Source organism: Equus asinus, chromosome 2, assembly GCF_041296235.1.
Source record: "Equus asinus isolate D_3611 breed Donkey chromosome 2, EquAss-T2T_v2, whole genome shotgun sequence".
Classification (NCBI taxonomy): Eukaryota; Metazoa; Chordata; class Mammalia; order Perissodactyla; family Equidae; genus Equus; species Equus asinus.
Window position 1 is genome coordinate 98,465,703 of NC_091791.1, and position 20,677 is coordinate 98,486,379.

The window sequence follows — 20,677 nt, forward strand, 5'->3', positions numbered from 1 at the left end:
TGGTATCAAACTTGGTCTCATGTGGATACCCTAGTCCTCTGGGTCATTTCCTGGGCACAGAGCTGCTGCCACACTGGCTGCGCAGGTCCTTCCTGGCTTGCTTGGGGCCTCAGGACTGAGGAACACAGGTCTTTGCCCTCAGAAGGGCCCTGGCTTCCCCTGGGGTGCCCTCCCTTGGAATGGGGCTGGCAGGAGTGCCTGAAGCTCTCCTCCTGGGCTCCTCTCCCCATGATGGAGCAGCTAGTTCCCCCTGCAGAGGCCTGACTATGGTGACCAGGGCTGCAGCCACTGACAGTGTGGCCTGCTGAGCCCACCATGCTCTCCCGACAAATTGTATTTCCAGTTGGGGTTTTGAGGGCAACCTGTGGTGGCTTCGGTCCATCCCCAGAGCCAAGCAGGCGGATTTGGAGATGGGCCGTTGTGTCTGCATGCTTCCCTTGACCTGAATGTGTCCAGCAGGTGACTCACTGCTTTTGCTCATCCCTGGTCAGAGAGCTCCACCATCCTCTCTTGTCTCTGTCCCTCATCCTCTGTCTCCTTTGGCTTCGCTTTCTTTACTCACTCACTCCTCTTGGCTTTGGGGACATCGAGTACTTCCAGAAGGTTGCTGCTTGGCCATCACAAGCTGTCCTCTGTCCTGACCAGAGCACCTCTGCCTCATCTCACCCCTCACCCCATCCTGTGCACCCAAAGATCCTGTTCTTGGTCCCAATGTTGTCCCCTTCAGGCTGTGGGAGGACATCCTGGAGTCATTATCTGTCACTCGCAGTCAGCTGTCATTCTGGAGGAGAGATGCCGGCTGGAGGGGTCCCTTCCATTGTTTTCTAGATCCTCTGATGATGTCTAATGTGAGTCTCCCCAGCTTCCGTGAGGATAAAACTCACCTGGAGCTCTTGTTAGAAATAGAGCTTCTCAGGCCCCATCCCTGGAGAGCAAGGGTCCTGGGGGCTAGGTTGGGGCCTGGGAACTTGTATTTTTAGTTTAAGTGCCCCAGCTACTTCCTGTTGGAGGTTTGGGAGACACTGGTCTCAGGGGGCGAAAACCCAATTGCCTCATGTGGAGGACATGAGGCCTGAAAGCCAGCCTTTCCTCGGGGAGGGCCCCTCCCTGCCCCGTGGACCCCTGCCCAGCTTGTTAGTGCTCTGCACAGGGAGGGCAGAGGTTGTAGCATAATTCAATTCTTTTGGATCCCTTTCTGCATTGCTGTCCTTTCAGTCACTCTCTCCTCTTACAGATGCAGGAGAATACCATGTGAGCGAGTGTTTTCCTTTATGGTGGTGTACTGAGATGGTTAGCGAAACAGGGTGCCTGGGCTGGCAGGAGCACAGCTGGGGCATCCAGATGTGAGACGTCCCCATCTGGAGTTGATTAGGAGGGCTCGTATTCATGTGCACACATGCTCTTCCACAGCCTGGCCTCTCGTGACAACAGGTGCCAGAAATTACAGTGAGAATACTCCTTTTGTTTCTGCAGCTGTCGCCCTGCCACTGGAAGGGTGTCAGTTTGAGCTTCAATGGGTGGGCGAACTTGATCTGTGTTGACAGAAAGGAAACATCCTTGTAATCCATAGCCTCGGAGTCACTTCTCCTGCTCCCAGGGTCTAGAAGGGACAATTCAGGAGGTAGGGAATGCTGGCCTTTGTCCCTTCTTCTGGAAAGCCAGCCTCTAGAAACAGTTGCATTTTGGTGGCATGAAGAGCATGCCCTTGATTTTTATTCATTTGGAGAAATAGTCATGAAAAAGGTTTCTGCGTTTCTCTGCAACCACAGTTGATGGCAGATGCTGGTATTCTTGGTATTGTTCACTATCCCTTACGTAAGGCTGAAATAGTAAATTGCTTTTCTAGGAAAAAGTTTCTCTCCTAAGAAAGAGCTTTCTTTCCCATAATTAGCCTTCTGTAGTCGGGATGCATTCAAAGACTGCCTTAAACCACTCCATCTAGAGACCAGAACTTAAAATTCACTTTTGCCTTTTGATTTTTTTTTGGGGGGGGGGCGGAAGATTAGCCCTGAGCTAACTACTGCCAATCCTCCTCTTTTTGCTGAGGAATACTGGCCCTGAGGTAACATCCATGCCCATCTTCCTCTATTTTACACGTGGGACGCCTACCACAGCATGGCTTTTGCCAAGCGGTGTCATGTCTGCACCCGGGATCCGAACCAGCGAACCCTGGGCCACCGAGAAGCAGAACGGGCAAACAACTGCTGAGCCACCGGGCCAGCCCCCCTTTTGATTTTTTTGTATCCACTTGGGTATCCTTTTATGTCATCTCTTTTGACATTGTAAGGACTTAAAAAAATTAATTTGTCTAAGTTACCTTTTGACTTCATTTTTTTATCTCTAATAAATGCTTATTAAATCTGTAGCATTTTTATGAATGATGGGATTGTTTGTACATCCTGGTGCCATTTTTTCCTATTTTATCTTATTTTGAACACTTTAAAGGATTTTTGAGCCAGTTTTCCTGAAGGCCCTTTCTTCAAAAATAAGTCTATTTTGTAATGAATCTGATTCATTTTGTATTACTTTGTGAAGTAGTTCCCTTAAAATATGAAATGCAGTGAAATCCATTACAATTTTTATCCACCTGCCTTATTTCTTAATGCTTATTGTCAAAATCTAATTAATTCCCCACTCAACAAAAAGAAACATAGATAATGTGCTAATTTTGCTAATAGTCACAATAAAAATTTACAGGCATGTGGAGTGAAAAAGCAACAATACAGAGTCCAGAATAGCAACAGAGATAGATTTGATGAATTTTACGTAAAACTCAAAAGGTTTATAAGTTGGAAACATAAAACTTTAAGGCTCAGTCAATTATGAATGAATGCATCATTCATAAAATGCGAATTCGAGGAGTACTTAACAGAAATACAATATGAAGTCACAGATGGTTTGCACGATCCTAAAATTGTTGCAGAATCCCCAAAGATAAATTTGTTGCAAAATCCTAAAAATGCCCACAGGATCTCAGGAAAAGAATGAGACACTTGACGGGATGCAAAAACATTGGACAAGGAGTCCAGCTGCATTTTAAGCAAATTGCTCCTTAGGCCAATTGCCCTGCAGCCTCAGGGTGTTGGGTTTCAGTAACCCAAGTGGTGTCCCTTTTTCCTTCTCTCTTCCCTTTTCTTATTTTAATTGTCCTCATGCATATGTATCTTTCCCTATAAGCTATTAAAATCTTTGGGGGCAGTAGGTGGCTTAGAAGTCATAAATTATGCATAAAGTCGTGTTCGATCAACTCACACGCCCGTCTCTCCTCTGGCAGAGAACAGCCCATCTTCACCACCCGAGCACATGTCTTCCAGATTGACCCCAACACCAAGAAGAACTGGGTGCCTGCGAGCAAGCAGGCCGTCACGGTGTCCTACTTCTATGATGTCACCAGGAACAGCTATCGGATCATCAGTGTGGACGGAGCCAAGGTACCACCCCGCCGGCTGATGTTAACATTCACGGTCACTTACTTTTCATCAAAAGCAATACAATCTGTTGAAAAGTGTGGGGAAAAGGATGCACCCCAAATCTTGCCACCTTAATTGTTGTAATGCGTGTATAAATACATATGCTGCTTTTCTTTCTTTCATTTAAAGTTATGACAAATGAAAAAAAGAAACGATTTCCCTGTTAACACATTGTCTTCATAAAATGGCATTTTATGCCTGTGTAATAATTCCACCAAGGGCCTATAATGTTCTTAATCTCTCCCCTTACGGTTAGATATTTAAGTGGCTTCCAATTTTTGACTGTTACAGGTAATGACCATCTTCATGCAACAGATACCCTCCTTTGTTCATCACCTGCCTATTGCTTTCTTTTGGTTATTTCCTTAGGGTAGATTCCTGGAAGTGATATTATAGGTCAAGATATTAACACTTTATGGCTCTTGATGGGTATTACCGAATTGCTTTCCAAAGTGTTCTTTCTTCCAGCATGTGTGAGAATGCCAGATTAGTGTACCCTTGGCAGCATTGGGTATTATATGTAGTCTGGTTTCGGTGTTATTAGACGCAGGAGTCGAATTTTATTAAATGGTTTTAGAGTATTTCCTGAAATAACTTTTTTCCTGATACTTTCATTATTCTGCTGTCTTCCTCGATATTTTTGCCACCTTATTATAGGAGTGGAATAAAGAAGGGATATCAATAGAATTATCGCCAGGTTTGCAAAAGAAAAAAAATAGTAGACGATGCTTTATAATTTCTTTTCTGTCTTTAATCTGTGTTCATCCTGCTGGACGTTTTTACATGGATTGTCTGCTGTCACCTGAAATTCAATGTATCTGAAGCTGTATTACCTATTTGCTCTCTAAACCGCCTCTTCATTTTCATTGCCCAATCATTTGGGCTTAAAAAAAGAAAAAAGGAGAACAGAAGAGCACAGCGTCATTCCTTTTTTAGTTGGTCAAACGAATCTGCGTTCAAGTGTCTCACATTTATGCCTAATGTTTCGTTTGAAGGCCATAACTCTTGTCTCAGTACAGTCTTACTTGGACTTTTGCAGTAGCCTTCTGACTGGCCACCTCCTCTCCCACCTGCAGTCCCTCCTGCCCTCTGCCCCTAGGTCAGCGCTCCTAGGCAGTGGGAAGCAGGGGCATCAGGGGCCGGGCGGTAGACTGGGGCCTGGTTGTAGGCTTCTTCCTCCACAGCCCCCACAACTGCAAAGCAAGAGGATGGAGAAGTCTCCATTGAGAGAGCGCCCAGGAAGGGCGTGAGAGCCTGCTGCTGCCTCGGGATCTCCCTGTTTCCAGGCAGGATTCTCCCTTCAGCCGTGTTCTCTCGGCGCCCTGGAGACTGCACACAAAGGCAGCCTGGCCCCCTCATCCTCTTTCTCTTCCTTCCCCTTACCGCTACACCTCTTCCTCCTTGGGAGGGGAGCCCAGAAGTCCTGAGTGTACAGCTGAGGTCATGCAGAGGCTGGGACCTGGCCAAGCTCCCACTTACGGTGAGGCTCAGTGGGCTGGGGCCTGTACCGGTGTTCCAGACCCCCGCTGCCAGCTCTGGGTTGGAGTAGGTTCCCCCCGGCTGGTGAGGCGCAGGTCTTGCCATGATGTCATGCAGGCAGCGTGTCATCTCCTTCCGTGTCCAGGTGGCAACAGCTGGTCTGGCAAACATGTCTAAGGAGACACAGGAACTGGTTTTTCATCTAAGCCGGCAGGAGGATAGATGTGGCAGGGTCTGGTGACCAGTAAGGGAGTATGAAAGCACCTGGCACGAATCGGCGATGAGAGAATCTCTGAAAGGCGCCTGCATTGTCTTCTGTCTTCTGGGAGACGTGGTGATGCCCAGTTGTAATTACCATTTCCCTCCTCTGTGCTGTGGAGCTCGAAGCTCCTCAGCTCTGGCCAGGATGTTCTGTAGGGGTGGTGAATAGACTGACCTGCTTCCTTTTATCTACAGAGTCTGTCAGTTCATCTCCCATCCTTGAGATGGGTCTGCGCTTTTGTCAGTTGAGTTATCCGAGGATATATTGGGCTTAAACATAGATAAAACGACTTCCTTTGAGAAAGTGCTTTAGTCCTATTAGCTGGGATTTTAGTAATTTGTCAAGGTGTCAGCTGCTGTATTGTATGGCTCTGCAGCTCCTGAAGGCTGTGACAGTGTGGTGGGGTCCAAGCCAAATGAGCCAGCTGTAAGAAATCAGGTGGGTGTAGGAGGGTGGGCTAACCCCTGGCTGCAGAGGAGAGCTACTTCAGGCTCCGTGTGGGGCTCCATCAAGTTATGGAGTTACTTGAAAAGTGGGAATCAGAAACCCAGGCCATGGGGCGCCACAGGAATTCCGAGACGGAGCCCGAGAGTCTCAGGCCACTCCTCCTATGGTGCCGGCCTCCTGATGTCCTGGAGCCCACCGAGCTCTTGCCTTACCCCTGGGGCACCAGAGTTGTTGCAGGGTCTCGTTCTGCAAAAGGAGGTGTCCCATGAGGGAGCAGAAGGTCCAGGGGAGTGGGGGGTGGGGACGAGTCTCAGTGGTTTGATGACTGTGACTGGCACTTGGGGGCCAAGGGTTGGGGGCAAGTTTCCTGCCCTGAGAACTGGAGCACAGAACACCCGACAGTGGTCCCAACGCCACCCAGCCCTGCTGGACCATCCCTCAAGCTGGTGAGCAAAGTGTAAAACCAACAGCACAGGTCTAGGTGGGATCCTGTGCCTTGGGCTGCTCCACAGGTAGGGTGGGGCACGGAGAAGGGCCCCAGGACAGTGATTTCCCCAGGATGGTGGTAGCTGTTGCTGTCACCTGGTCTCATGCAGTCCCCCTCCCTACCCATGGCCGAGTTCCTCATCTCCCCAGCCCCAGCTTCCCCCCTGCCTGAATATCCAGATGGGTCTCCTTCCTTCCTGGGACTGGGAGAGGGCGCCATATGCCGAGCTGATGCCAATACCTCCCCTTACAGGGCTCTTGTCTGTTGCCCTTGCCCACCCACAGCCCCGCCCCTGGCCTCCCCATCGTTGTGTTCCACCACATTGGGACAACCCCACTTTGATTTAGGCCTTTGATCCCAAATGCTGATCCAACCTGAGATGACACATGGTCAGGTGCTTTGAGCCTTTGGGGCTGTGTCTTGGTTCATGGGCTGCACCTTTGACCTTGGGCAGGCCTAGGGCTCGGGTCCTGCCTCTCTCTGTTGGCCTGGACACAACACATCCGTGACCTCGAGCCTCTGCTTGGTGCTTGTGGGTCCCTCGCAAAGCAGGAGGCTGTGGTGGGCTGGAAGGGGAAGCCTGCTGGACCCCTCCCAGGTGAAGGAGTGGACAGGCTTCAGTAACAAGTTGCTGGTGTGGAAGGGGCTTGGAGGTGGTTGTGAGCAAAGGCCGCTGCAGACTCTCAGCCAGTGAGTCAGCCATGGGCAGCCCGCAGAGCACAGGCTCCCCACAGAGGAGGAGGTGCAGCCAGCAGCTTCAGCAGGACACAGCAAGCCCCTCTGCCCCGTCCAGCATTTGTCCTGTTCTACTTGGGGAAGATGCATGAGACGTTTCTCCTTCCCCTACGAGCCACTGGTGCTGCTCATCATAGGAAGACTCTGTGCTCAGACCTGTTCTTCATTCTTCCTGAAACACTAAGGTGTTTCCTTCTCAGGGGAAATAGTTCATGTGTCCGTCCCAGCTGCTGCTGAAGACATGAGTGGTGGGAATACTGAGGCACGTTGCCCCGGCGTTCCCTGAACCCTAGGGGGTTATGTGGACCCGTTTCTGTGCATGTGGCTACCAGGAGACTGTGTTCCTTGAAGACTGGGGTCCAGGCCCAGCTGCTTTTGAAGTCCCAGCACCAAGCTAGAGTGGGCAACACCACAGAAGTGGGTGGGGGAGCGAGTGGGTGATGTCAGGCTGGGTACTTGCTCTCCAGGCCTGCAGCAGGTGTGCATGTCCACAGAAAGACTGGGGGCAGGGATAGAGTCACTGCCAAGAGGGAAACAGGATCAAAAGCTCAGGATGTCCCCCAAGGTCAGCCCTGTGCGTGGACAGATGGGAGCCCCGTGAGGGCATCTCCCAAGGCCCGGCTCCCTGAAGCGCTGATGTGAGCCGCCGCACACCGACAGCCATGTGATTTATGGCGAAATTTGGGCAGAACAGCCAACTCCACTGTACAGGAACTCTATTTCCAGAGCATTTATTAATGGAGCCACCCCAGCACTTGAGTTCATTGTGCTGTTGGCACTCTGCAGATGAGTTCATCACTGCCATCCTTAGGAGAAGTCACCTGTGCCCGTGGACAAGACTTGCCTGGAGCAGGTGTTTCTCCCGGGCGCTCTGGATGGCTCTGCTGCCCTTCGTTCTGAGTTATTTATAGGATTACAGAAACCTATCTGGGAAGAGGCCTTAGAGGTCATCCATTCCACACATATTTAGCAGCACCCGCTGTGTAGCAAGTACTGCCTGGTTGTGACGGTTCGGAGGATATGAGCATCAGAAACCCTGACTCGTTTGGTATTTTCTCCTGGCAATGTGAAACTGCTTTCAAGAACACAGTCAGGGTCTCCTCCTCCGCCTGCCATTCCAGTTTTCTCTTTTGGATGAAACAGAGCGCTTCCTGTTAAGGAAGTGAGCGTGCGGAAGGAGCACGGCACACAGTAGGGTTCCGATGAATGTTGGTTTCTTTGCTTCCCTGACTGTGGTTTGAAAAAAAGGAAAAAAGCATCTGTTAATACCAACTCTGGAAACAGGCAGCGTGTCTTTTAATTGCTGTAACTTGGCCCCAGACTCTTGTGGAGAACTTCCGAGTTCCTCCAAAGGCCTTCTCCCTGGGTTTGGGAAAGACCTTCCGTGAAGGGGAAGCCCAGACGCCTGTCTCCCATTTTCTGATGAGCAGCTTCCTCTGAGGTGCAGCGCAGGCCTGGAGCCTGGAGGAGCTTCGCCTTTTGCTTCTTCCAGGGAGCTCGTGATTGCATGTGCTTTTCTGTATTTTCTGAAAACTTGGTTCCAGTGAGCTGCAGGAACTGGGTTTTTGACTGGGGAGTCTTTTTTTTTTTCCTCCATGAAAGTTTCAGAGAGAATTCACGAAGGAGGAACGGGGCATGCACAGGAGCCGGGAGCCCACATTAAAGCTGATGCCCCAGGATGCTTCAGATAAAGCACCTTCTGGGCTTCCCTTTCTCCCCCCAGACTCGCCTTCCCCACTGCCCAGGGAGGCGCCGGGTCTCATCCTGCTGAGTCTCTACCCTTCTTCCCCATACCCTTGCCTTCGACTCTCAGGACCGCGTTCCTCCTGTTCCCTCCTGACTGTCCCCATGCCTTCTGCGCCCCTTCATGGCTCTTTCTTGGTGCTGCCTAAGTCAGCCTCTGCCCAGCCCTCTTCTCTTGTCCTTCTGTCTCCTCCTGCTGGTGACATCCTCCACTGTAACCCCCTTACTGCTCACCCTGTAGTCTGCTGAGCCCCCTCCCCACTGAGGCCGGAACCCACAGGTCCGGCCACTTCCTCTACCCGCAAGATGATTTCCCAGTGTCCTCGTGTGCAGGCCACCACCTGCTTTTTTCACAAGCCTCTGCTCCTCCTGAAGGTTACACAACTTTGTTATACTTTTGTGTACTTTATTTTTAACTTTTCTCTGTACTATTTCATGTCTGATAATAAAGCAAACACTCCTGTCCCCACCACCCAGTTGAGGAAGTCTGTCCTTTACTCATCCTTCGAAAGTCCCTTTCTGGGCCTCTCCCTAATTATATGCTCCTCCTGGCCACCCCGTGAGTGGTTGTCACTCTCTTTAAATTCGTGTTAAGCATTACCTTACTTTTCTTTATAGTTTTTCCACCTGTGTCTGTATATATCCCTAAACAGAGATTGGCAAACTTTTTCTCTGAAGGGCCTTATAGTAATTTTTTTTATGAGCCGTACAGCCTCTGTCACAGCTGTTCAACTTTTCTCTTGTCTCGAGAAAACAGCCATAGACCAATATGTAAATGAATGGGTGTGGCTGTGTCTCAATAAGACTTTATTTACAAAAATAGACTAAAGACTGAATTTGGCTTGAGGACTATAGTTTGTTGACCCTTGCCCTAAATAATACATTGTGTAGTTTTGCCTGTTTTTGACCTCTATATAAATAGAATCATACTGGAGACCCATACTGTGTGTCTCCTTTCGTGACTTCCTTTTTATTTTTTTGCTTAACTTCTTTTCCACAGTTTTATTGAGAAATAATTAACATACATCACTTTGTAAGTTTAAGGTGTACAACGTGATGATTTGATTTACATACTCTATTGTGGAATGATTACCACAGTAGGTTTAGTTAACATCCGTCATCTCATATATACAATAAAAGAAGAGAAAAAAAATTTCTCCTTGTGATGAGAACTCTTAGGATCTCCTCTCTTAACGGCTTTCCTATACGTCGTACAGCAGCGTTAGCTGTGGTCCCCATGTTGTACCTTACATCCCTAGTTATTACATTATTTGTCTTACAACTGGAGTTTGTACCTTTTGACTGCCTTCCAATGTTAAGTTTTGTGATTCCTCCATGTTCATGAGCCTTGGTTCGTTTTCACTGCTGGATAGTCTCTCATTGTATGACTATACCAGTTTACCCATTTTGCTGCTGGTGGACGTTTGTTTCTGCAGACACTCCTGCTGTGAACATTCTTGTCCGTTTCTCCTGGTACCTACACAAAGGTTTCTCTCAGATATGTACTCAGTAGAATTGCTGGGTGGTAGGGAAGCTGCATTTTAAACTTTATCAGAGAAAGCCACATTGTTTTTCATGTGATTATACCAATGTGGGAGCTCCCATTGCCCCATGTCCTCACCCCAACCCTTGGTGTCATCAGACATATTTTGAATTTGGTGAGTATATAACGGTAATAGTGGTAATGCAGTTTCCACGTTGCTAGTGAGATTGAGCTTTTAGTATATGTCCGTCAGACTCAGGCTACCTCATTGTCTCCAGTCTCACAAGGGGAGTCCATTCAGTTACCCGAACTAAGCCTCCCTCAGTGCCCTCCGACCCATCTCCTCACCCCACCCCCAGCACGGCCCTCCTGCCCACACCACTGCTCCGGGCACTCACCACCGCAGACCCAGAGCAGTAAAAGGCTTTGTCATGTGTGTCCACTTTCTCTCCCTGCTTCCTGCATGCCTGAGGTGGGTGAAGGTCAGAAGTGAATCAGAGCCTCAGAGAGAAACAGAAGCCTTCAGGTGGACTCCGGGTACCAGAGCAGTGAGCCAGAAGTGATTTGGGGGCCTGAGAGGAGCAGAAACAGAAGGAGCGTATCCTTAGAAGCTTGTATCTGCCTAACTCGCAGGACGACTTCATCCTGGTGGGCTGAGCCCGGTGTAGCACAGGTGGAGTTCCCATGTTAGTGGGAAATGAAGGGAGAAGGCTTTGGGTTGACCATTTTGATGGTGTGATTGCTCCTGCTTTCGGTCTGGCTGCTTTCAAGAAGGTCAGTGCACTGGAGCTCCTGGGAGAGCAGTCAGTTTTCTCACTAGTCGTAGAGATGGGTTTACTGTTACGGCCTTGCGATTATTCAGACCAGCTACTTCTGGTGAGTCGTGGCAATGTAGGACATTTTACAAATATAAGGCTTGCCTTCCCCTTTCTTCTGTCCCCTCCCCTTTCCTCCTCCCCTCTGGTTCTTGGAAGTTCCAGAAGTCCCAGAGCCTTTGGTAAGCTGTCAGGATATTGCCAGGGCACTGCAAAGCCTGCAGGGAGCCAGCCTGAGGGATTGCAAGAGCAACACTGTGAAGGGAGCAGGCTTTCCTTTTTCTCCCTCCTGGCTGACCTCCAGCTTGTGGGATCCTTTAAGCTATGTTTGGTAAATCCCTGGATGCCTCGATACTGGTGACAGAGCGGGAGGTAGCCGCGCTGAACCAGGATCAAAGCAATACCCCAGTAGAGCAGACATGTCAGAGGGAATGAGGGGGCAAAGGCACCCCCACTGCAAAGTTCTGAAGAAGAGTTCCTGCAAGACGAGCGCCTTGTGTTCCAGCAGTGAATAGACCTTCTGTCTGCTCTGGGTGTAAGGTGGTGAGTGCCCAGTGCAGTGGTGTGGGTAGGAGGGGCATCCTAGAGGTGGAGGTGAGGAGATGGGAGCTAGGGCACCAGGGCAGCCTTAGTTCTGGGCAGATGAATGGACCCTTCTCTTGTGAGACTGGAGGCAATGAGGTGGGGTAGACTTCATGGACTAAATTGTAGGCTGGGTGTTTCGTTACCCACCCCACACACACACGATGTAAAAGGGGAAGAAAGAAACAGCAGATGGTTAGAAGTCTGGAATCATCGCTTAGAGTGGGTACCAGATGTGAGAGAATTTGGGGAATATCTGCAGCTAATATTAGCTAACCATTTGAGGTCATACTAATAAACTAGATTGGCTTATCGAAGTACAATTTTGCATCTTGATATAAACAGCGGCCTTATGAGAGGTTGCTTGCTTCCCGTAAACATTACAGAAAAATGTCATTTGAGACGCATAGTAAATTGTGTCTCTGTGAACTTTTACAGACTCAGCACTTCTGCTTTCGAGTAAGATATATAATTTCCAGCAGGCCAGTGTTCCCTCTGACAGCAACCAGAAAAAGCTGGATAGATACAGCTGAAAGGCATCAGAGAACTGTAGAAACCATGGAGACTAAAATTCTCGAGAGGCGAGGACCACTCAGAGATGACAATCTACAGCTCTTTTCTCTCTTGGGAACGTTTGCCAATTCCGGGTGCAGGCTGAAGATTGGGCTTGGCCCGGGTAGTCCGGTACTGATGGGAGAAAGAGAAACCAACAGAGCATTTAGCAGTGCCCAGGGCTAGAGTGTCAGAAGTGGAGACTTGGGGGTTTCAAACCGGTTTTCCCCACAAGACATTTGCTGAATTCCAAGTCTGTGCCAGTGTAAAGAGTTAGGCTGGACATTCTGAGAGTCAGAGTATGATCTCCATCATATTTAGGGTGCTTAGAAAGCAAAGACCTGCCAAAGAGCCTGAAAAGAGAACAGTAAAGGTGGGAAAACCCCAGAGGGAGTGGGAAATGGACACTGGGCGTCTACACACCCTCTTCACCTGGGGCACTCACTGCTTCTGGGAGCTGTTAGAGCCTGGAAATCCAGCCTGGATTTTCCCTTGGGGAAAGCAGCTGAGGAACAGAGAAGTGAGCAAAGATCTTTGGAGCTTGAGTGACAAAATTGGAGACTTGAGTGGCCCCAGACATGTGGCTAGTTTCTCCCTCAAGATTTGCCCAGTCTTGAAGATGTATGGACTTGGAAGGCTACAGAACTGAATCTCCTGCAGTCTTTCAAGGACCTGTCATGCTCCCAACTGAAAGCGATAGAGGGCCTGCCCTAAAAACAGGGTGAACCAGAGGAAGACTGCGCCCTGACCTCAGTCCCTGAGTGAATTAGGGACTCCCTGTCTGCCCTATCACCTAGCAGAGGAAAGGGGAACGTTTCTCTGGTAGATGATAACATCACATGGAGCCCTGATAGTTATTTTATACTCATTTTCTAACATACAATAAAAAATTATGAGGCATGCAGAAAGGCAAGACTGTATGCCCAGAATCAGGAGACAAAGACCAGACAATAGAAACAGATTCAAAGATAAGCCAGACATTGAGTTGGCGTCAAGGATTTTCAAATAACTGTGATTAATATATTCAAGGAAATAGAGGACAAAATGGACAAAACGGATGAAAGGAGGGAGCATATTCCAAGAGACTTAGAATTTCTTTTTTTAAGAATTAAGTGGACATTCTAGAACTAAAAAATACAAAGTCTGAAATTAAGAACTCAATGGATGGGTTTAGCAGTAGATTGGGTGTATCAATAGCCAATATTAGTGGACTGGCCAGATCCATAGAAAATACCCAAACTGAAACAGAGAGAACCAAGAATCAGGGGGTAAAAAACTGGTAAGAATAAATCATGTTTCACACTCTTAAAAGATCTAGCGTATGTGTAATTGGAGTCCCAGAAGGAGAGGAGAGAGAATGGAACAGAAGCCACATTCATAGAATGGTTGAGAATTTTCCAAAATTGATGAGCTCCCAGATTTAGGCAGCTGAATGAACCCTTAAGCAGGCTAAATACAGATTTAGCTCTCGAAATCAGTTAATCATTGCTTTGTATAAGTAATACATACGTTAGGTTCTTTTTAACCTGTTACTCGTTTTATGACCTTGAACAAGTCTTTTGACCTTGTTGAGCCTCAGTTTCCACATCTGCGAAAATGGAGATAAGATGAAAGACTATGAAAAAGCACCTTAGGAACTGTTAGGTTCTAAAGAGATGCCAGGGGACATTACCATTGTTATTCCGGCTTGACTGACACTGGGACAGCCTGTTTGGGGCAAGCTTCAGAGGTGTGTCCCATACCCTGGTGAGCTTCTGTCCTCTGCCTTTCAAGGGGACTTCGAGGAGGGGGAATGGAGGCTGACTCAGAGGCACAGGTCTGCTGTGAAGGAGCAGAAAGATTTAGAAGGAATCAAGCTTCTGGATGGGTCTGGTCGTTGCCTTGTCCTCCCAGGAGCCTGGTAAATGAGAGATGACCAGAGTTGGCTTTCTGGCATCCTGTGATCCACTCTGATCCAACTCCCACCCAGCCACACACTTTCCCTAGGCCTTCCCTGGTTCCACCGCATCAGTCCTGCCTAAGACTGAGCCAGACCCCAGCCAGCCTCCAAGGTCCCAGAGCATTCCTTTTTACCTGCCCCTGGTTTATGTCTGCATCTTCCACTCTCCTGCCCCCATTTCCTGATAGTGTCCAGTGACAGCAGGCAGAGCGCTTTACTAACTGTGCCGCATTCAGTTATCTGGAAAACACTTGATCAGGTGTCTTAATTCCCATGGACTCTGTAGTTGTGGAAGAGTTATCAGAGAAGGAGGAAGAGAAACCTGGACTGCAGTGAAGGCATCGGGACTTCACAGGTGAGGGAAGAAGAGAAGTTCTCATGTTCTAAGATGAGAAGGATGTAATATGGAAATTCAGAGCACGAATTTTGGAGTCAGACAATCTGGGCTCAGCTACTTACCAGCTCAGTTTCTCCTTCTGTGAAATGAAGGTGAAAGTCATACCTCACAGGCTTGTTGTAGGTTTAAGTGAGCTGATACAAGTCTGATATTGATACTCGATAAATAGTAGTTACTCCGTAAATAGTAGTTGCTACAATTAATATTAACTCCTAAAAGTTTTTTCCCAGCTGAGTTAAAGTTTATTCTTGAGATGATGCGTCATTGGCAAACTCGATAGGCTCTTGCACATGTACATAGCCATGACACTTCTATTACCAGTGACAGCTATAACTGACCGCCTCCATCTCTTTATTAGTTCAGATGAGGATCTGTGTCCACAAGGTCTGTCCTTTAGCAAAATAATGGACTGAAATTCCTACCAAGATCAGCAAGGCCTATGTCATTCAAAAATGTTTTCTCTTCTCTATTGTATCACTTCAAAGAAAGGGATTCTGACTTGATTGTTGAGAATAAACACCGCCCTAATAAGTAAAACTGCTAGTAGACTCACTCTGTAGAGTATTTGCTTACACTGCTGCTGTTCCCTGCTCGGATCATCAGAAACTGTTGGATGAGGAAGTAGTCAGTGGGTTATGCTACCCTTGCCTGTGAGTAAACATGCCAGAATGCCTTATTTCCAAGGACATTTTTCTTGAGTGTTTCTTAGAGTCTTAGAACTTCCAAGGATTTCTGCCAGAGTGAGCCTCTTGTTGATTCTTTATAACACTTACCAATTGTTTGGTGATTATTTATTCACATGTGTCTGTCCTCTTCCTGACTACCTGCATCTTGAAGACCAGGAATCTTGACTCACTCATCTTTGTACCTTTGGTTAGCAGAATGCCTGGCATATAGTAACTACTCAGTAAATGTTTGTTGAGTGAATGAATGCACCATGTGCGGGATATCACTCTTTTACCCTCCAGACGCGTTCTCTGCCCTTCTTCACCCTGCTCTGGTTCCTGAGAGGCTGACCTGCAGATGACGTCAATGGGCTCCCAGGGCCTCCAGCTTCTGGTTGGGTTTGCCCAGTGGCGGGAGGTCAGAGGGAAAGAGGGAAGGGTATTTGTTCTGCTGGCTCCCCGTCCTGTGAGGTCACCATGTGCTGGCTGGTGTGTCCCTCAGCAGAAGATCACCTCCCTTGTCAAGACAACTGTTCTCCATGACTCTCTCCTTCCCTGTTCTGTAGCCTCTTCATTCCCCTCATCCTTTAAGGCCAAAGAGTGGTGACAGCTAGCACCAGGTCCCTGCACTGTCCCTTGGTTTCTCTACACCTAGCTCATGCCTGTATAATCGGTCTGTTTGTAAATTAATCCTCCACCAATTGTCCTAGTGGGGCTGCACCTTTTCCTTCCTGTTGGGAAGCAGCAGGCCCCAACCACTTAGGGAGATTTTAAGTTGTTTGAGCTGGACACTGGTGCCCCCGGATGCTTAAAAAGGTACGCAATGCAGTTCTTCAGAGAATGTGCGACATTGCTTGCCATTAAGGGCAGTTGGATGCATGGCAGCTTTGGGGAAATAAATAGCAGTTTTGGAAACTATTCTCTGCTTAGGAGAGACTTTCTCCCACTGATAACTTGTAAGATCTTATTTTAGGCTGACTGTCTGTTTTTAAGTCTCTGAAATTACCCCTTATCATGGTTGTGTATCTGACTCAGCATGGGACATGCCAGAAGAGGAAGAAAGGACCAAATATAATGAGTGGGGATGCATGTTTTGGGTGCCAGCTTTGCTGACAGAAGACTTTGTAAGGGGTTACTTTGGTGTCTAATTCAGTGTTTAAATTTCTCCTCTTTGGGCTGTTTTTCTGTAGGTGATCATAAACAGCACAATCACACCCAATATGACTTTCACCAAAACATCGCAGAAGTTTGGGCAGTGGGCCGACAGCAGAGCCAACACCGTGTTCGGTTTGGGGTTTTCCTCGGAGCAGCAGCTGACAAAGGTAACGTGGTCCCTGTCACAGTACAGTCAGTGCCACGGCGGGATGGCGTCCTTGTTCAGTGGTCCCTGCTGAGGGATGGAGCAGGATTCCTCTCCAGACTTCAGTTCCACCCCTTCTGGCACCGCAGGGCTGTCAAACCAGACGACCTTTAGAAATAGCAGGTTCCTTGAAAGTGGTGACGTCATTTGGGGACGGAAAACCTATCTGACAGATGCAGCTTCGGAGCCTGAGGTTGCTGCAGCAGGAAGCAGCTTGGCCAGTCGATCGTTCCCTACGCGTCAGCCTCTGCTCCCTGTGCCCAGGCGTCTCTGACAGCCGTCAACGTCACTGACTCTGTGGTTCGAGCCCTTAGAGAGAGGGAGTAAGGTGATGCTTAATAGCTGTTCTTTTCTTTTTTTTTAAAGATTGGCACCTGCGCTCACAACAGTTGCCAATCTTTTTTTTTTTCTGCTTTTTTCCCCCAAATCCCCCCAGTACATAGTTGTATATTTTTTTAGTTGTGCTATGTGGGACGCCGCCTCAGCATGGCCTAATGAGCCGTGCCATGTCCACACCCAGGATCTGAATTGGTGAAACCCCGGGCCGCCGAAGTGGAGCACGCGAACTTAATCACTCGGCCACGGGGCCGGCCCCTTAATAGCCATTCTTAACCTGGAGTCCCCTCGCCCCTTAAAATGTCGCACAGTGTTGTGCGTGTGTTGTTTTTTTCTAGGGAGAGGGGTCATAGTTTTGATTCGATTCTCTGAGGTCTAGGCCACACCTGTGGATGAGTAGAAAGGTGTTGAGCAGATCGTAACTGAGTAGAGTCTTGGAGAACCCCAAGATCTGCGGGAACAAATTGATGGCCTCTGAGGGGCCTCACCCAGTTGGTCGAAGGGGCTGAAAGCTTGTTTTACGAGAATCGGTTTCCTTTTAGGGTGGTGGGAGAGCCCCGTGTAGGTATTAAGAATGTCTTGGTTGAAAGCAAGACTGGCTAGTTGACATGACACAGACACTTACTGGTAGAATGTCCGAGTAGCTCCGGGAATCCCAGGGGAGTTGGAGATCCAGGCCTCGGGGAGGGCTGGAACCAGGCCGAGGGTTGTTTCTCTCCAGACTGTTGCCATGAGTGACTGCCTGCTGGGCAGGTATTTATTGCCCTCCCGCTGTGCCGATGTCGTGCTGGGCACTGAGCATGCAGAGATGTGGTCCTATCCCCTGAGGGCTTTACAGATTCCAGATTCCTGGGAACTTGGCAGGGTTTCTTAGTACAGATTCTGCTGCTCGGGTTCCCTGTGTATCCTGCGGACGGTTTTCAAAGAAGGGAGGGTAAGATGAGTCAGGAAGCACACCGACAGGAGCCTACTAATTTGCACCTTTCATTTTTCCAGCATGTGTGCATATGCGTGTGTACACACACACACACATGCACACACACACATTTCTAAGGAGGCTTCCAGTCCCTGATCCAGCCATCCTACACCCAGCCATAAATGAGCCCCTAATAGAGGACACCCCACAGGCTGTCCTCCTCTGCGTCCCCAGGTGCTTCCATGAGGATGCTGTTCCCTTAGATGCCCAGGAAACCCACAATGGTCTGGTGGCACTCTGCACATCGCTCTCATGAGCGTTCTTTCGTTGGTATAAAGCCTCCAGTTCACCAGGGACCAGAAACGTGGGGCAGGAAGCAGCAGTCTTGAGGGTGGGTCATTGGGCATCATTCTTGGGTTCATCTCTCCATCCCTGATCCCGCGGTCCCTGGACTGTGGTTCTGAGAAGCGTCACTTCCCGCAGCTCTGGAGGATGTGGCGTTCCTACAGCAGCACAGCAGAGTCCTGGAAGGCCGCTGCTTCTGCTGATAAGGGACGTGGGAGGACAGGGCGTCCCATGGTGATCAGCCTTGTGCTTCGTTTCATTTGCAGGAAGTGAGCTGGTTGGTTTAAGGTAGTGCTGTGTGCCGTAGAAGGCATTGAGTCACTCTCTGGGTGTTGGGGCTGGCAGGGGCATGACAGTCCATGGGAAGTGTCTGTTCTAATGAGGATAAATCACTCTTTTCTCTGAAGAAGGAGCCTGATGTGATCAGCTTTCCACCAGGGAGCTGGCTGGTCAGTAAGAGGTGTGAGGCAGAACTGGGGACTTAGGGTGGGTCACTCTTGTTGGCAGTTGACACTCAGTGGGAGTATGTGTTGTCAAGGCTACATGGCACCTCTCTTCCTGGCACCAAGGCCAATCAGTGTGTCACTCAGCCTGTTGATCAAGCGCCAGGCTGCCTGCAGGAGGAGAGTGACTGGGTGTGCAGAGAGCAGCCCTTGCTGCCCCCTGGTTTTAAGGATTCTCTTTGCTGTGGAGGGTGGAGACTTTGGAAGAGCATTGTCCTAGTCGTTCAGGCTATTGCAACAAAACACTGCAATCTGGGTGTTAGAAACAACAGAAGCTGATTGCTCACCGTTCTGGAGGCTGGAAGCCTGAGGTTGGGGTGCCCGCATGGTCAGGTTCGGGCGAAGGCCCTCTTCCAGGTTGCAGACTGCCGACTTCTCGTCGCGTCCTCACCTGGTGGAAAGAGAGCAAGAGAGCTCTCTGGGAGAGCACTGTCCCTTTCATGAGGCTCTGCCCTCAAGACCTAATCACCTCCTGAAGGCCCCATCTCCTAATCTATCACTTTGAGGGTTAGGATTACAACGTAAGAATTGTGGGGGGACACAAACATTCAGTCCACTGCAGGCATTCATATGGAACGTGACTGTTTTCAGGCTCTGGTTCCATTTGGGCCCATTGTTAAGGCCATTTCCCAAATCTCTGTCACTAACCCCCCAATTCTGTTTGTTCCCACTCCCTGTCCATGTGGCTCAGCCCTTCACCATTTCCCAGGGTTCAGTCTAGATCGCTTCTCAAGGCACCTGCCCTGTGCACGTTGGGCAAGGAGAAGTTCCAAGTCGTGCCCACAGCGGGTGCTTCTCCTTTCCACCATCCTCCAGACAGCGGAAGTAACACAAACAAAGTTGAGACACTGGGTGAGGAAAGCTGCAGATGATTCACGTTAACAGGGGGTCCAGGTTTTGCGGGGGGTGGGTAAGGCTGATAGAGGCCGGCCCTCGGAAGGGTATCATGCCAGTTGCTGGACTTTATCCTATAGGCTGTGAAGGATTTTAAGTCAGGAAGGAAAAATGATCAGATTTGCATTTTAGGTAGATTTTTCTGGCATCAAGACAGATTAGGTTGTTTTTGTCCAGATCAGAGAGGATGAGGGCTTGAGTAGGAGTTGAAGAGATCTAGGAAATTTTGAGGAGCTAAACTGGCAGAACTCGGGGAGTAGATGTGGGAGGCGGAGACTCTGGGATGATGACGGACGGATGGTGCTGCCGTTTTCTGAAATGAGGAAGAGCAACAGCTGCTGTGAGGGTCAGAGAGAATTTAGACAAAGAGGAGGCAAGTGTGATGGCGATTTATTGAAAGGATGGTGCCAGAGCCTCTGAAGTGGGCAGTGGGAATTGCATGCCTTTTCCCTCTGAAGAAGCACCCGGTAGGGGGAGAGGGGTGGCGGGAGCACCCCCTCCCCTGCCAAGTAGCCCCTTCCCACACCTGCCTCATATGCAGACTCATAGGGTCGGAAGCCTCCAATAGCTGGGGAAGACGGTGTTGCTGGGCCGCCTCCATCACTGCCCCGATCCCGCCCGGGGCCAGAGTTCTTCACTGAAGCCCCGGATGGTTTGAGAGAATCACTCCCAGCTGCCTGGAACAATTTCTTCAATCTTTGGAGGACTCAAAGCAGCTAGGAAGGATAAAGGGGGAAAGTTGCAATGAAAAGAATCGAAAGAAGGGAGAACTCAAAGAAAAATCAGAAGAAATTGAAGTTCAATTCTTTGTGCCTCTGAGAACTGGAGAGACCTTGAGCTGCGTCTGCTTCCAAGTGTGGCTGCTTCTCATTTTTCCCAAACAGAAGGAGATGTCCTGTCATTAAGGAGGAGTGCCCATCTTTCTGAGTCTCTCAGTCTTCTCTGGCAGCGCTCTGTGACTGTGACCTGCCGTTGTCACAAAGGCGTATCAAATAAGCCCTCAGATGTCTCCTTTGTTCAAAATGTTCAAATCAGCTTTTCCCCTTCTCTTTGAAGGAACGATTAACCACACACTGATCAATTACTATGAAGGGAGGCTGACACTCTTGACAATTGGCAATTAGCTGGCAAAGAGGAGTTCGGGCCCAAAGGGTTCCCAAGGCGTGTTGCTGAGGGGACAGCTGTGGCTGAACATTTCTGACTCCACAGAGCAACCACCTACAGACCTGAAAGAGGAATTGGTAATCAAACACTATAACTATGCTAG

At 49.0% G+C, this 20,677-nt stretch overlaps 1 protein-coding gene across 2 annotated transcripts in view; it reads left to right on the plus strand.

The window, feature by feature from the left end:
• Nucleotides 1-20,677, plus strand: part of HOMER2 (homer scaffold protein 2) — an 85,957-nt gene that overhangs the window by 41,855 nt on the left and 23,425 nt on the right. For both annotated transcript variants that reach the window (XM_044760657.2, XM_070494474.1), the window contains exons 2-3: nucleotides 3,275-3,431; nucleotides 16,247-16,378. In XM_044760657.2, the coding sequence (XP_044616592.1) occupies nucleotides 3,275-3,431; nucleotides 16,247-16,378 (289 nt within the window). The remainder of the gene's footprint in view (nucleotides 1-3,274; nucleotides 3,432-16,246; nucleotides 16,379-20,677) is intronic.